The sequence below is a fragment of the Castor canadensis genome, chromosome 12, assembly GCF_047511655.1.
Source record: "Castor canadensis chromosome 12, mCasCan1.hap1v2, whole genome shotgun sequence".
NCBI lineage: Eukaryota > Metazoa > Chordata > Mammalia > Rodentia > Castoridae > Castor > Castor canadensis.
In genome coordinates, this window is record NC_133397.1 from 2,389,149 (window position 1) to 2,405,735 (window position 16,587).

Consider the following 16,587-nt stretch of genomic DNA (forward strand, 5'->3'; position numbering starts at 1 on the left):
TCAGCAACATCTGATATTTTAATGCCATTCCCCTATGTGATACTGTCGGAGGGGAAAGGCCTCCACCCATTTCTGACATGGCCTGTGAACACTGCCCAGTGCTGAGGCTGTGAGTGTCTTCACAGTGTTCATGTTCTCTATGAGGTACATTAGGTGGATGCTTTTATCTCTGTGTTAGCAAGGGGGAAAACCAAGTCCAGCAAGGTCCATCCATTTGCTCAAGACCTCATGGCTAGTGCCAAGCCACTAACTGAACCCAGAGCTCACAAATGTCCACAATGGTGACCAAAGTGGCAAATGGGTTATGCCCTATGTGTCCACCTGGATCAACTTGCAGTGACAGCCTGAAACTCCATGCTGAGATGGGACCATAGCCTGGTCAGGTTCAAAAAGACAGAGTGCTAGCAGCAATGACAGGTCGCCCACTGACCTCGTTCCCAGACTTTTCCTCAGTCATGTCTAGATTGAAACTACAAAAGTACACTGCACAGACTGAGTTAAAATGATCACACTCTGTCACACAGAGTTAGATAATAATCTCCCACTTGAAAACATATATTTAAATCTAATGAAAGTTTTTTATTTTGTTTGTGTGGCATTAAATTTTTTTCTCAAATGTTACTTGCAAAATCAAGAGCAAAACGGTTATGAAACTAAGAATAAGCTTAGTAATTAACATGGATACATTTGTCAGAAATAGTTACCTGATTATCATATTTAAGAGACTGCGTCCCAACCAAAAACCGAATGGCGTCTGTTTCTGCAGTTTGCGGTGTTAGAGCGCGTGCCTGCAGGAGGGAAAGAGACAAACACACATTTATGAAGTTAAGCTTACCAGAGACTCAAAAGGCACTTTTACTGCTGGTGAAGGATAAATTACTAGAGTGTCTGGAGGTAGCTAGCTGCACACTTCTAACACAACTCCACTTCAAATCTGTATATGAATTAACTATAGCAATAAAGATATAAATTATTTACATAGCAGTAATTACATTGTTTAATAAAACCATTATTTCAATGGTAATAAATTGGTTAAACAAATTATACTACAATAAAACAATATAGCATCCATGTCAAGACCTCAGAGAACCCAGAGAGAAAGGGAGCCTGCAAGGAAGTCCGGTGTCTGGCTACTTTCTTCCCAGAGGCAACCATCAGCATGGAAAACATGGCTGAAAGGCTGCTGTGAGGAAAGCATAGATCAAATAACCAAAGTGCAGGGCCAGCCTGGGAAAGAGGCTGGGAAGGCTCCCCACAGAGCTACCACAGGGAAGAAGAGGAGCTAGAACCAGAGTTCTGGCTTGATTCTACAGAACGCCACTGGGCAGGATGTGCTCCTAGACTAGGAGCCTCCTGCAGAAGTGGTAAGTCCTGCAGGAAGGCAGCATTCAAAGTGTCTAAACCTTACCACATTCGATGCCTCGCCTTCAATCAATACCCAGTCACACTGTAAGACAAAACCATATGGACAAAAGCCAAAAGAGAACAGAAAAAGGCCTGCAGATGATTCAAATGACTGGGTCCCAGGAAAACAAGCTCTGACACCGTCAGATGTATAATCACAGGAAGCATTCCCAAGAGATGAACAAGTACTGTTGGCCAGGGGAGAGTGGACTTCATCACTTCTGCAGCAGGGACATGGTCAAGCCAGAGGGGAGTTCAGGGTGACAGCCCTTCAGGATTGGGGCAAGATGGCCAGGCCTTCATATCACTCTACCCACTATCCACCTTGCTGGGCAGTTGTAGATGCAGGCTGTCCCTCAGAAGGTGTATGACCTTGAACAAAGTGGCTCTGTCCAGCTGAGAGCAATTCCTGGGGCGAGAGCCAATTGAGAGCCACCAACCACCAACAATCTCAAAAGCTGCTGTATTTCCTGAAAGTGAAATCTAGACAGTATACAACAGCATAAATTACAGTAACTATACTTAGTGTGTTCAATGATTAAAAGAAAAAATTAAGCTGGGCATGGTGGTACACACCTGTAAACCCAACTACTCAGGAAGCAAACATCAGGTACTTTGAGGCTTACCTGGGCAAAGGTTATCAAGACCCCATCTGAACCAAGTGGGGTGGGGTTTTTCATGCCTACAATTCTAACTACAAGGGTGGCATAGTTGGAAGAATGGAGGACCAAGGCTAGTCTTAGGCAAAAAGCCCAAAACATTATCCAAAAAATAACTAAAGCAGGGGTGGAAATGGCTCAAGTGGCCTTGCAAGAGCAAAGCCCTGAGTTCAAACCCCAGTACAGAAAAAAAGAAAGAAATAAAGGACTGCAGGCCTGGCTCCAGTAGTAGAGCACCTGCCTCACAAGCAAGCATCATGAGGCCCCTGAGTTCAACTCCAGAAATACAAAAAAGAAAAAGAAAAAAGAAAGACAAAATGAGGAATTTCAGGTGATGAATCCAAGGCTTCAGGAGGAAAAGATCACACAACTGGCAGTTGGAGCTGCGACTCCCTCTTCAAGGTCGTATTGTGAGTCCAGCTCTTTTGGGGGGGGTGCAATTGTATACGGGTGTGTACATGGCTATATGTATTGTGTGTGCATGCATGTGTTTATGTGTGTATGTGAGTGTGTATATGTGTGCATGTGTGCACATCTGTGTGTAGATGTGTGTGTCTATGCATATGTATTGTATGTGGGTGTACATGGTTGTTCATGGCTGTACATGTGTGTACATGTGTGTTTGTATATGCGGGTGTTATATATGTACATATTTGTGTGTGTACATGTGTGCAGACACACATGCATCCCTTGCCCAAGAGGTGCATGGGACCCAGACTCTCATCAGGAGAGAGGAGAGGAAGAGATCAAAAGACAGGCATAAGTGACACAGGCCAATAGGAGAAGGGGACCAGGAACTAGAGAAAAGATTAGTTTGAGAAGAATTAATTTAGAATTAACACATGTGTACAGGAAAGCAGTGAGAGTAAACTCCCTGTATAGCTATCCTTATCTCAACTAGCAAAAACCCTTGGTCCTTCCTATTATTGCTTATACTCTCTCTTCAACAAAATTAGAGAGAAGGGCAAAATAGTTTCTGCCTGATGGCAAGGGGGTAGGAAGGGAGAGGGAAGGGGTGGGGGAAAGGGGGGAGAAATGACGCAAACATTGTATGCACATATGAATTAAATAAATATATAAGACAGGCATAGACCTCAATGACAAGTTAGTATTTATCAAAATGCACCCTCAGGCTCTACCTTAGGCAGAAGGCAGGATTAAATGTTTTCACTTTAAAAAGAAGAAAACCAAAAATAAGTAAATTGTATTAAGAGTCGTTCTGAAAAAGGGCAATTCAGGAATGCAGAAGCTACCCAGTGCCAGTAGTGAACAGATGCACGTCATTCAGGGGATTCACGGAGCCAAGACCTACACACCTGGCAGGCTCAATGGCCAGCATGAGAGGGGAAAAGATGAGCAGTTGGTCTAGAAAAGCACTACAAGCTCTGGACTCTTCACCCCCCACAAGGAAAGGCTTATTTTAGACAGGTGGGAGAGGGAGTCATTCTAATAAACAGCCTAAATCATGTCCTTAAAAATCACAGTGAGCTCTCCTGACAGTGACAGTCTCTCTGGTGCATTATAGGTAAAACTGAATTACAAAAGTAACTTAACTCTGGCCATCCTGGTGCCACATCTCTCTGCCTATAATTCTACTTCTTTGATAAAATTAATAGTAAAATGACCCGAATCTAGTCACAATGATAGTTTTATGGGTGTTTCAATGACTCTATTCTAATAAGATCAAGTTCCTATTACAAGCCATGAAACATCCCCACATGTTTTGCCTTGGTTCTCTTCATAATTCAGTAAGTAGACAGGAAGATAGGAAGAATGTTATTCCCAGTTAGTGGACAAAGAAACTGAGTACCACAGAGGTTAAGTGACTTAGCCTCTGTCACAAAGATATAAGGAAGAAAAGGAACCTAGACGGTCAATCATCTTCCTTGGACAGTAAAGCAGGTATTTGGCCACTTTATTATGATTATACGTGTTCCCCCAGCTCCCATAAGGCAAGGCCATGTGTATTTCTGGTAGTTATGTTTCTAGTCTGTGGTCACCATTAAGTGAAGGAACCCAGTAACAGGAACTGTCAAGATAGTATCATGAGGAACATCTGGACAAGTACCCAGCATTCCCTTGGGAACATCAACATCATTCTCCATTGCACTAGACAATAGAGAAGTAATAGTTGCACTAGACACTAGATAGAAAACTGCATCCTGCTTACAGGGCTTCATCAAAATGTCCCCCACTCAGAGCAAAGGTCTTGGAGTTGAATGTTACCCTAGAAAGGAGGGCAGTGGGGAAGGGCTTCTGTTTTAACCAAAGACAGAACAGGCCAGCTTAGCATTCCCCTACGGGAAGTAGTCTCATCTAGAATAGCATCTTCACCAGGAGCTGCTCCCAAGCCACCAGGACAAGTCAGTAGGGGAAATCAAACAAGGAAAATAATGAAAACAAGTACGTAAAACATCCAACTAATGAACCTAAAACAGCAAACAGGACTGTAAGCATACGTCAGTGACAGAACACTTGCACAGCATGCAAGCGGCCCTGGGTTCCAGACCCAGCACTGTAAAATCAATCAATCAAGGAGTGGATCCCAGTCCTCAGATACTACAGAAATGCCTCTGCAATGGAACGTGGATGCATGGGAATCCACAAGACTTGGGATTTTATCTGTTTCCTTCTCTGCAGCGTTCTAAGTACACAGAAGAGGCCTGGTACATAGGAAGCAATAAATAGCTATTTGCCCACTGAATAATGAATACGTCTCTCAGGAAAACAAGTCACCCAAACTGACCTCACAAGAAAGTCAGAGACCTTCATAACTCATTACCAGGGCACAACCAGATGCTGTGAGAGTACAAAGCCAGAAAGTACGAGAGCTCCCGGTGCTCCTCATGATACCATCCTAACAGCAAAACGTGCCTCAACCAGGAGAATACATCACAAACAGGAAAAAGAAAATTTTAAGCAAACCAGAATTTTAGTTTACTAAAACTCAGTGGGCTGAACCCATAATCACGTAGAATTCTCTCCAAGAATTCAAGGGTGATCCAATATTTAGAAAGCAACTAACATAACTGTCCAAACACATGAAAAGAGCAAAACCAAGTGACCACATGATCAGTCCCATAGAGGTAAAAAGCTTTTGAAAGGCTGACTCTCCATCTTCGATTTCAAAGCACTACAAAGGAGCATGTCTGTCTGCAGGCCTCCAAAGGCACACGTGGTAGCAGACCGACGGTGACCTAGCCCGGCCCATGCTTCCCTTGGCCTTCCCTGACTCCTCCTGTCAGAACTCAGTGCTCATCCTCTCCGTGGCACCAGACTGCTGCTCCCTCCAGCAGGTGATTTTGTGTTCATCACCTCTTTATAGATTTTAAAAGCCAGCTGGTAACCTCACTTTCTCTTAGGCCATTTCTCCTGCTGATACATCATCAGGTATGTGTGAGGCTGGAACCTGTCAGTAACACACACAGCGATATGCACACAGTAGCTCCTCAATAAATACTTGTGCACTCAATTTCAGTTAATCCACCTTGCCTGGGGCAAACCTAGCAGGTTTGTGCTAATTTCTCTGGGGTTTCTATTCCACTCATAAGTATCAGTGATTTGAAAACTTTTCCTACGTGCAAGATTCTGCACTCTCTTCCCAGCACCAGAAAATGAAAGGAAAAAGAAGAGAAAAGCCTCCCTAGAATGACCTGGTCTATCTCCTTGTAACTTTCATTTATATTTCAGTCTTAAAAACAGCACTATTTGACTCTTGCTAGGCATGGTTAAGATTATACTCCCAGCAATCATAAGGCTGAGTCAGGAGGATAACGAGTTCAAGGCCAACTTGGATTACATATCAAGACCCTGTTTCAAAAACCAAAACAAACAAACAAACAAAAATATATATATATATACATTACATATATATATACATATATACATGTACCACATACACACATACATATATTTGACTGAGTGCATTCCATACTTCTTCTCATTGTATAAATAAAGAAACACAGGCCCTAGAGAAGTTCAGTGGCCTTAGTAAGGTTGGGACAGACAGCCAGGCATACATCTTGCTTCATTCAATGTTAGCTGTCAGACCTCAGCCCCATCACATGAACCTCTGTGCTTCCATGTCCTCACTTCTCATCTGTGAAATGGGTACCCACACAGAATTGGCTTAAGACAAGTCCACAAAGCAATCATTACAAACCTGTGTGTTGATAGCACACAATATCTAAAGACTTTATTTATAAGGCGAGAGAACAAAGGAGGAGGAAGGTTACTGGAGCTAAGATGGATGATCCCAGTTAGATGCCAACTGAAATCTCCAGTACAACTACTAAGGAAATGACTGAAGTAGACAAGAGTCTTGAGGGCACTGAGTGAGGAGCAGGTCTTCTGATTCTCAAGATTGGGGCTCTGGGGCACCCAGGAAGTGTTGCGAATGGAGGAACTGTTCTGGGATTCTTGGAATACCATGGTCCAAACTGGAGAACTCCCCAGGAGATGGAAACCCCTGTCCTGCCCTGTCCCACACCCCTCCCCCACATGGCTACCTCCAATCTGCAGCCCTTACTACACACAATGTCACCAATAAGGCACAAGAGGACAAACAACAAATGAAAACAAGGAGCATTTAAATGCAACAGAAAAAAATGAAAGGATGCCCTCTACTTCAATCTGCAGTCAATATTTACGTAATTTACATAATTAGAAAGTCAAAATACCTGAATATGGACTTGACAAAAAAAAAATTGTGATAAAGCTATTTGGGGAGTCTAAAAGGAGGGAGAGGAGGGAGAAGGTAAAGAAAGGGGACATCTCTGTGTCATATGACATCCAGTCAATAGATTTTATCCAAGCATCTGTAAGAGACAATGTGGGTCAAAATTAGAGGACAGTGCCAGGTGCTGGTGGCTCACACCTGTAATCCTAGCTACTCAGGAGGCAGAGATCAGAATTGAGATTTGAAACCAGCCCAGGCAAATAGTTCAAGAGACTGTATCTCAAAAAAACAAAAAACCATCACAAAAAAGGACTGGTGGAGTGGCTCAAGGTGTAGGCCCTGAGTTCAAACCCAAGTACCACAACACCACCAAAAACAAAAACAAAAAAAAACTAGAGGACAGAGATTTTTAAAAGTTCAAAGTGATTGTCTCAGGTAATCAGCCACATGGAAGAGAGTATTTAGGGGCCTGCTGACTTTAATCAGATTTTCTACAATTTGACTTTCTATGTTTGTTTGTTGCTATGTAGCTCAGGCTGGCCTCAAACTCAAGGCCTTCCCACCTCAGCCTCCAGACTTCTGGGATTACAGGTATGCACCACCACATCCAGTTAGAGAAAGGAAAGGAGGAAGAGAAGGAGGCCAAAAGCCAAAAGCACCCAGTCCCACCACACAGTCTCCCATCCGAGTACTAACCAGGCCCAACCCTTCTTAGCTTCCAAGATCAGGTACATTCAGGGTAGCAAAATTATTTGTAAGAATTACCCAGGTGGTTTTAAATTTTTTAATTTACCAAAGAACTAAAATCATGAATATAAGTCAAAGTCCTTTTCTGTGACATAAGAAGCCATTCATGTGACACTGAAATGTTCCATGACCATAAATCTACTAGGCACTTGCTGACAAGACCCCTGTGCTGGTCTTCAGCTAAACAGGAGCTGACACTGAGCTACTTGAATGTGACTGAACCACCTGTCAAACCTTAGAACACAACTTATACTCTTAACACTTAGGTACTGCCTCATATGGAACTTATTTCTAAGAATTTTGTCTCCCTGGCCATGCATGGTGGTAAAACACGTGTAATCCCAGCACTTGGGAGGCTGAGGACAGCCCGGACTCCATACTGAGACCCTGATATAATAATTAGAACATTTATTGAGCACTTATTATGTGCTAAACACTGTTTAAATAAAACACTGTTTAATTGCTTGAATAAAATGTATTAATTTATTTCATGCTTATAACATCTACAGGGAGTAATGTTTATTTTTCCATTGTATTGGAAGCAAGGTGAGGCCAAGTATACACCGTTAAGTGCTTGAGCTGGGATTTAAACCTCAGTAGTCCAAGAGGTATTCGATCTTTTAGTAACTAACACTGCTGCCTCTTTCACTATAAGCTATTTGAAAGCAGAGATCATTGCACCTTTATCACACACAGTTACGTATCCAGTGCATTATACGATGGTGTATGTTTTTAAGTCTCTGGGTCTGACCTCAGTGCCTTAAGCATCACAGGCTCTTTAAACAGAAGAAAACCAGCACAGGGTTCCACACTCTCAAGCCTACTCTCCAGTCTCATCTCTTACCCCAGCTTACTTCAAACCGTCCAGCGCATTCCCACGCCACGTCCTACCGGATGGGATTCTTTCTGCCTGCAAGCGTTTGTTGAGCACCTACTCAACTACTCAGTAGTGCACCAGGCACTGGAGCAATCGGGAGGAAAGAGGGATAGGGGAGAACAGGTGGAATCCGAATAAAGTGGATCCCTTGGGCAAAAGTATTGTGCCCGTGTTAATTTCTAAGATTTGATAATGCACTAAGGTTATGTAAGATGGAGGCATCAGGGAAAGCTGAGAAGAGAGACAAGAACTTTCTGTGTATCTCTGTAACTCTTTTGTGCATTTAAAACCTTTTTTAAAAGATGCAATTCCTCCTTCAGAAATGCAAAAACCTAGTTATGGGTGGAGATGTGAACAAAGATGTCCCCAGAGTGAGCGGCAACTGCAGGTCTGAGGCGCTGTAGAGGTGGCGGGGAGGAAGGACAGGCCGGCGGTGCCCACCCTCTATCCAGAGTCAGCCATGGGAGCGTCACTCGGCACCCCTAAGCCCGTCCTGGCCCTGAAATCTCAGGTCGCTCCTTTGAGAACCTGACCCCGGAGACCAAGAGCGCTCGGGGGGTTGCAGGGTGCAAGCGCGAGCTGCACCTGCGATCCAAAATCACCTCGGGGTCGCGTGTGCCGTCAACCGCAAGGCCGGGTGGCACCTGCCACCCTCCGAGTGGCCCACCTGGAACTCCAGCCCGTAGATCACCGGCGCATCGTCCTCCATGCTGCAGAAGGTAGCCCGCCCCGCTGCTCACTGATTCAAGCCCTAGCTAGAAGCGGAACGTCCCACCTAGCTAGCGTGCTCCCAGCGCCCATTCATTCCCCTGCGGGTGGCAAACGGCTCCGAAACCGCGCTCTTTCCGGCTCTTGTCAGCACCCATAGGACTTACTTCCTGCTTTCCCGTGACGTCATCAATACGCTCCTCGCCAGGGACCAATGACAGCGGCGCCGACTTGTGCGCATGCCCACTTGGGCTTCCATCCGGCTCTCCGCCGCGGGGACTCCTGGGATGGCGGGCTAGGCGGAGAGGTAATGGGACCGAGAGGGGCGGGCGGACGAAGGGGCGGTGCTCCGGGACACCTCAACTAAGGCGCCATTCGCAGGGAGCTTTCCCTTCACCTCACTCAGAGAGTTGTCTGGTGCTGCAGCTGGGACCCTGTCGTTATTGTCATCAGTGTCATCACGACTGCTAAAGGGCAGTCCCGCGAACTGAGCCAACGCCTTAAACACTATCATGAGGAGCTGTGCTCCAGCGTCACGCATAGGCTCTTACACCTCGTTTCACAGATGAGACACCGTGCTTGAGTACAGGGTGCGCGGCTGCTCTGCCAGGCCGCCTCGGATGCCCGAAACCAGGCGCTACCTCGTGCACCCCGCAGACGCCCAAACATGCTGGCAGGATACCTGGGCCAAGAAGGGGTCATGCGCGGAGACCGGCACCCCGCATCTGGCTGCACTGAAGCAGTTGGACGCAATGACCACGGGTCCCCGCGGCCCCAGGGACTGAACGCACGCTCCCGGAGTGGCCGTCCTGCGTGGCAGTGCCCGTGTGACACAGAAATGTCACTGCGTGGACTGACTCCGTAGCTGAATCCCCTTCCCTGGTGTGGTTCCAACTGGGGGCTTTGGGACCACGCACCTCTCTTCCATGTTTGTGGCTATTTAACTTTTCCTTCCACCCATAATTGATCCTCCTGGTTTCCCATAGTTGTACTCAGCGCCCAGCACCTCACGGGGCATAGAGCTAAGGCTCAAAAATACTTCTCAGTAAATAAGGATCCTCAGAAATTACACGAGAGTCGATCTTTACGGAGATTACATTAAAAGTCAAATAAGCAGAGGCCTGTGCCAGGCTAAGAAAACGCAGGATTTTCAACATTATACTGTTATGACTACCATCTTTATTGTCGATGGTATCACCACACAATACTACGGCTCCGTGGTGGGAAAAGTAGAAAACACAATCAGAAAGACAGACTCCTAAAACCAGTATTTCTGGGGAGTGTTGGTCAATACAATAGCTTAGATGTCTCCGTTGCACCTGCCATATCAGCCACAAACTTGTCTATAGCGTGAGTGTCACAAATAGGGTCAATAGCGGATTTCCCTCTGCATCCCAAGACCCTCAGCCGCCCCGCCCCTTTCACACCTCGGCTCCAGGCCCCGCCCCCCCGCCTACGCCAGGAGCGGCGCTGTACTTCCGCTGTCTCCGAGGCGCGCATGCGCAGAAGCGGGCACACGCAGGCGCGCTAGCCCCGTGGGTCACGGACTCTCCGTCTGCTTCCGGGCTGGCTTCCGTCACCTTCTACCCGGACCCTGGTCACTGCCTTTGGTGATTCCTTCCCCAGCCCCAGGGGCGGGTGGCAGGTGAGGATCCGGGCTCGGCAGTTAGAGCGGTCGGGCCGTGACAGGTCCAGCGGGAGTCCCACGTGGGTCCCTGTCCCGCCGCGGACGCCGGGCGCGCGGACCAAAAGCCGCCTCTGCCTCCAGGCGCGCGTCCCCGCGGCGCCTCTGCCCCATTCCGTAACCTCCTCCGGCCAGGGTCATCCATCATTCCGGCCGTGGCCGGTTCCTGTTTCTGCATGTAGGCTAGCTGTGTGACTGTGAACCAGCCTCAGTCTCCTCGTCGGCGTGTATGTAGATTATATGGCCGGGCACCCAGTGAATGCCGGGAAATGTTGCCTAGGATGGCTGTTACCATCCATGCCCCATGAACGTTTTCCTGCTGTTGAACTCCTGTCGTGCTGCTCTTGGGCTCGCACGTTCCCAGAATTAAGCAGACGGTATCAGCCGGGAGGGAGAAGGTGAAGAGTCTTGTAGAGCTTCCAGTGCCTTCGCAGCCTTCATGGAGGAGAGGGGGCCTGGACTAAGTCCTAAAGAATAGTAGTGTTTCGCCAGGTGAGGTGGCATGTGTGTAACCCCAGCCATGCGGAGGTTAAGGCAGGAGGATCTCGAGTGGGAGGCCAGCATGGGCCACATTAGAAATACTCTGTCTCAAAACAAACAATAACACAAGAAAAAGAGCTGTTTAAAGACCTCAGACTTTGTATATAAAAAATTAATAAAAACAAAAGATGTTGGCAAGAATGTGGCGAAATTGGAACACTGTGCTGTTAGGAATGTAAAATAGTCCTACTGCTATGAGAGAGTCATGCAGTTCTTCAAAGAAAATACAAATGGAATCACCATATGACCCAGTTAATTGCATTCCTGGGTGCTTACTGAAAGAATTGAGAGCAGAGTCTCAACGAGAATTTGTACATCCAAATTCATAACAGCAACATTCACAATAGCTAAAAAGTGGACGCAATTCAAGTGTCCATTAACACATAAATACATGCACTGAGATATCCATCCAATACAGGAAGGAAACTGCTACATGCTATACTATGGATAAAACTTGAGGACATTATGCTAAGTAAAACATCCCAATTACAAAACAGACAAATGTTGTATGATTCACTTATATGAAACCCCTAGTCAAGTCCATAGAAGTGCAAGGTGGCACGGTTGTTGCCCAGGAATATGCATAAAGGGATTTATTTAATGGGAATAAGATTTTAGTTTTATAAGGTGAAGAGAATTCTAGAGATTGGTTGCACAGCATTGTGGTTGTACTTAACACTGACGAACACTTAAAAATGGTTGATGGTAGTTGGACACCAGTGGTTTACACCTGTAATCATAGCTGCTTGGGAGGATTGTGGCTCAAGGCCAGCCCAGACGAACTGTTCACCAGACCCTATCTTCAAAAATAACCAGAGCAGAATGGACTGGAGGTTTGGCTCAATAGGTAAAGAGTCTGCTTTGCAAGTACAAAGCCCTGAGTTCAAACACAAGTCCCACCAAAAAGGTTGATGGTAAATTTTATGTGTGTTTTTTTTTTTTTTTTTTTGGCAGGACTAGGGTTTGAACTCAAGTCTTGGTACTTGCCAGGAAGGTGCTTTACCACTTGATCCATGCCTCCAGCTCAGATGGTAAATTTTATGTATATTTTGCCACAATTAAAACATAAATAGAAAGCTGGAGAAAAACAGTTTCTAAATTTTGAACTGTCTGAATATGTAACCTATAGATACTCCTTCAATTAAAAAGCAAGGTAAGGTTAGCTTAGCTAGGTATCTAATCCCAGCATTTGAGGTTGAGGCAGGAGAATGTCAACTTGGAGGCCCTCCTGGACTACATACCAACCCCTGTCTTAGAAAAAAAAAAAAGGCACTTAACATTACCTGAAATACTACTGCATGTGAAAGTGAGAAAAGAAATAAAATAAAAATATAATTCCTCAAATAGTGCTAAGGTTGATTTGTGATTGTCATGTTTCAGGCAACATGGACAATGCCAAAGGTGGTGACCAGAGCGTGACAGAGGAGTCTCCCCTAGCCCAGGTGGATGCTGAAAGCAGTCCACAGCAGGCGCCTGAGGAGGAGCCAGGGCATCTTCGGTATCATGAGGAAACTATTGATCTGGGTGGAGATGAGTTTGGGTTGGAGGAGAACGAGACCATATCAGAAGATTCTAACAACTTTGCAGACAAGCTTAACGAGCACATGATGGAGAGTGTCCTCATCTCTGACTCTCCCAATAACAGCGAAGATGACGTGGGTGACCTAGGCTGCTTGCAGGATGTTGTGGAGCCCAGCGAAGGCAGCACCAAACACAGACTGGCCAATATCACAGACAAAGAAGAGATGGACCTTCTGGGCAATGACAGTGAAACTGACCTTGACGATACGCCTAGAGACATTTCTGACATGACACCTGACAGCAGAGCTTCTTTGAAAGAAGACTCAACACAGGAAGAAGTGAAAGATATTCCCGAATTTGAGAATGCTGGTGCAGAGAACTTGGTGCCCAGGGATGAAAAAGCCCATCCCAAAGAGCAGGGATCTGAAGTGTCCTCCAGTCAGTCCTCTTCTAAAGACGAGCCTGTACCCGTGTGCACCATTTTCAGTCAGGCAAATTCAGCTCCTTCCCAGCCACACTTGTTTCTACACGATGGTTTTGAGTCCCAGATGGTGAAATCACCAAGTTTCAGCAACACAAGTGATGCTTCGGCCAAGACCCCACCTCAGATGGTCCAACCCAGTCCCAGCCTGAGTACATTTTTTGGAGATACAATGAACACTAATTCCTTGGCCTCTGACTTCTTTGATTCCTTCACCACTTCCACTTTCATCTCTGTCAGTAATCCCAATGCAGGCTCTTCAGTTCCGGAAAAGTTGTCTTCACTTCCTGCTTCTGTGGGAGAAAATTCGCCAGATTCTGCCGACCCGTCTTACTCTGCAGGGTTGGAAGAATCAGAGTCGGGAGTTTCTTCAGCTTCTCTGGACATCCCTGAGTCTCCCAAGCCATTTTCACAGATACAAGCTGTGTTTGCAGGGAGTGATGACCCCTTTGCCACAGCCCTGAGCATGAGTGAGATGGACCGAAGGAATGATGCATGGCTTCCCAGCCAGGGGACCAGAGATGTCCTCATTTCTATAGCAACCCAGCAGCACAGCACTGTGTTCATAGACAAGGAGAACCTCACCATGCCAGGCCTCAAGTTTGACAACATTCAGGTAAGACAGGGTCTATTTCTGTGTTTGTTTTGGGAAACTCAAACAGAGACACAGGACTCATGAGGCAAGGAAGTAACACTTTTGTAGTGCCAGCACAAACTCAGCAGACTCATGTCCAGAGACTGAGCCCTGAGAACAAAGGGGTCTTGCCTTATGTACTCTTGCAAGCAGGTTACAGAGGCAATAAAATTAAAAAAAAAAAAGGTTTAACCCAGATATGGTTACATGCAATTCGATAAGTACTTCACCCTAGTGCTAAGTGCCCTTCTAACCCTAGTGCTATGTGACCTTCTTTACATTTGCATTGTTTATGTTTTATCTTTCTGGTATGCCATCCCTTCCCACCTGCTACTTTATCAGAACATCAGAACACATACCTGTCTATTTCTCTTATGGTCCTCCTCCCTGCTACATTATTCCCCCTTTTGATGCTAAAACCCACCTAGGGTCAAACAGCATCATCTTTTTTTTTTTTTATTCATAGATGCATACAATGTTTGGGTCATTTCTCCCCCCTCCCCTTACCCCCTCCCTTATCCCCACCCCATCCCCTCCCTCTCCACCACACCCCCCTCGATACCCGGCAGAAACTATTTTGCCTTTCTCTCTAATTTTGTTGAAGAGAGAGTATAAGCAATAATAGGAAAGACCAAGGGTTTTTGCTGGTTGAGATAAGGATAGCTATACAGGGAGTTGACTCACATTAATTTCCTGTGCATGTATGTTACCTTCTAGGTTAATTCTTCTTGATCTAACCTTTTCTCTAGTTCCTGGTCCCCTTTTCCAATTGGCCTCAGTTGCTTTAAGGTATCTGCTTTAGTTTCTCTGCGTTGAGGGCAACATATGGTAACTAATTTTTTAGGTGTCTTACCTATCCTCACCCCTCCCTTGTGTGCTCTCGCTTTTATCTTGTGCTCATAGTCCAATCCCCTTGTTGTCTTTGCACTTGATCTAATGTCGGCATATGAGGGTGAACATACGATTTTTGGTCTTTTGGACCAAGCTAACCTCACTCCGAATGATGTTCTCCAATTCCATCCATTTACCAGTGAATGATAACATTTCATTCTTCTTCATGGCTGCATAAAATTCCATTGTGTATAGATACCACATTTTCTTAATCCATTCGTCAGTGGTGGGGCATCTTGGCTGTTTCCATAACTTGGCTATTGTGAATAGTGCCACAATAAACATGGGTGTGCAGATGCCTCTGGAGTAACCTGTGTCACAGTCTTTTGGGTATATCCCCAAGAGTGGTATTGCTGGATCAAATGGAAGATCAATGTTTAGCTTTTTAAGTAGCCTCCAAATTTTTTTCCAGAGTGGTTGTACTAGTTTACATTCCCACCAGCAGTGTAAGAGTGTTCGTTTTTCCCCACCCCGCGTCCTCGCCAACACCTGTTCTTGGTGGTGTTGCTGATGATGGCTATTCTAACGAGGGTGAGGTGGAATCTTAGTGTGGTTTTAATTTGCATTTCCTTTATTGCTAGAGATGGTGAGCGTTTTTTCATGTGTTTTTTGGCCATTTGAATTTCTTCTTTTTTTTTCCTTTTTTTTTTTTAATTTTATTATTCATATGTGCATACAAGGATTGGGTCATTTCTCCCCCCCTCGCCCCCACCCCCTCCCTTACCACCCACTCCACCCCCTCCCTCTCCCTCCCACCCCTTCAATACCCAACAGAAACTATTTTGCCCTTATTTCTAATTTGCTTATAGAGAGAGTATAAGCAATTATAGTAAGGAACAAGGGTTTTTGCTGCTTGAGATAAGGATAGCTCTACAGGGCATTGACTCACATTGATTTCCTGTGCGTGTGTGTTACCTTGTAGGTTAATTCTTCTTGATCTAACCTTTTCTCTAGTTCCTGGTCCCCTTTTCCTATTGGCCTCAGTTGCTTTTAAGGTATCTGCTTTAGTTTCTCTGCGTTGAGGGCAACAAATGCTAACTAATTTTTTAGGTGTCTTACCTATCCTCACCCCTCCCTTGTGTGCTCTCGCTTTTATCATGTGCTCAAAGTCCAATCCCATTGTTGTGTTTGCCCTTGATCTGATGTCCACATATGAGGGAGAACATAGGATTTTTGGTCTTTTGGGCCAGGCTAACCTCACTCAGAATGATGTTCTCCAATTCCATCCATTTACCAGTGAATGATAACATTTCGTTCTTCTTCATGGCTGCATAAAATTCCATTGTGTATAGATACCACATTTTCTTAATCCATTCGTCAGTGGTGGGGCATCTTGGCTGTTTCCATAACTTGGCTGTTGTGAATAGTGCCGCAATAAACATGGGTGTGCAGGTACTTCTGGAATAACCTGTGTCATAGTCTTTTGGGTATATCCCCAAGAGTGGTATTGCTGGATCAAATGGTAGATCAATGTCTAGCTTTTTAAGTAGCCTCCAAATTTTTTTCCAGAGTGGTTGTACTAGTCTACATTCCCACCAACAGTGTAAGAGGGTTCCTTTTTCCCCGCATCCTCGCCAACACCTGTCGTTGGTGGTGTTGCTGATGATGGCTATTCTAACAGGGGTGAGGTGGAATCTTAATGTGGTTTTAATTTGCATTTCCTTTATTGCTAGAGATGGTGAGCATTTTTTCATGTGTTTTTTGGCCATTTGAATTTCTTCTTTTGAGAAAGTTCTGTTTAGTTCACTTGCCCATTTCTTTAT

The 16,587-nt window shown here is 45.4% G+C and overlaps 2 protein-coding genes across 4 annotated transcripts in view; one reads left to right on the forward strand and one right to left on the reverse strand.

Annotated features, from left to right (window-relative positions):
- The window catches only part of Eipr1 (EARP complex and GARP complex interacting protein 1), a 149,733-nt gene extending 140,481 nt beyond the window's left edge, over nt 1–9,252 (reverse strand). Inside the window, exons 1-2 of one of the 2 annotated variants that reach the window (XM_074049085.1) lie at nt 9,033–9,252; nt 705–788 (exon numbers count right to left, since the gene is read on the reverse strand). In XM_074049085.1, coding sequence (XP_073905186.1) covers nt 705–788; nt 9,033–9,074 — 126 coding nt within the window. In that variant the 5' untranslated portion in view covers nt 9,075–9,252. Of the gene's footprint in view, nt 1–704; nt 789–8,967 lie in introns of both variants that reach the window. The other variant, XM_074049086.1, reaches the window with a different exon arrangement.
- A 1,324-nt stretch (nt 9,253–10,576) lies between these two features.
- Trappc12 (trafficking protein particle complex subunit 12) overlaps nt 10,577–16,587 on the forward strand; it is a 103,299-nt gene continuing 97,288 nt past the window's right edge. The window contains exons 1-2 of one of the 2 annotated variants that reach the window (XM_074049087.1): nt 10,577–10,718; nt 12,678–13,915. In XM_074049087.1, the coding sequence (XP_073905188.1) occupies nt 12,683–13,915 (1,233 nt within the window). In that variant the 5' untranslated portion in view covers nt 10,577–10,718; nt 12,678–12,682. Of the gene's footprint in view, nt 10,719–10,752; nt 11,250–12,677; nt 13,916–16,587 lie in introns of those variants that run through there. The other variant, XM_074049088.1, reaches the window with a different exon arrangement.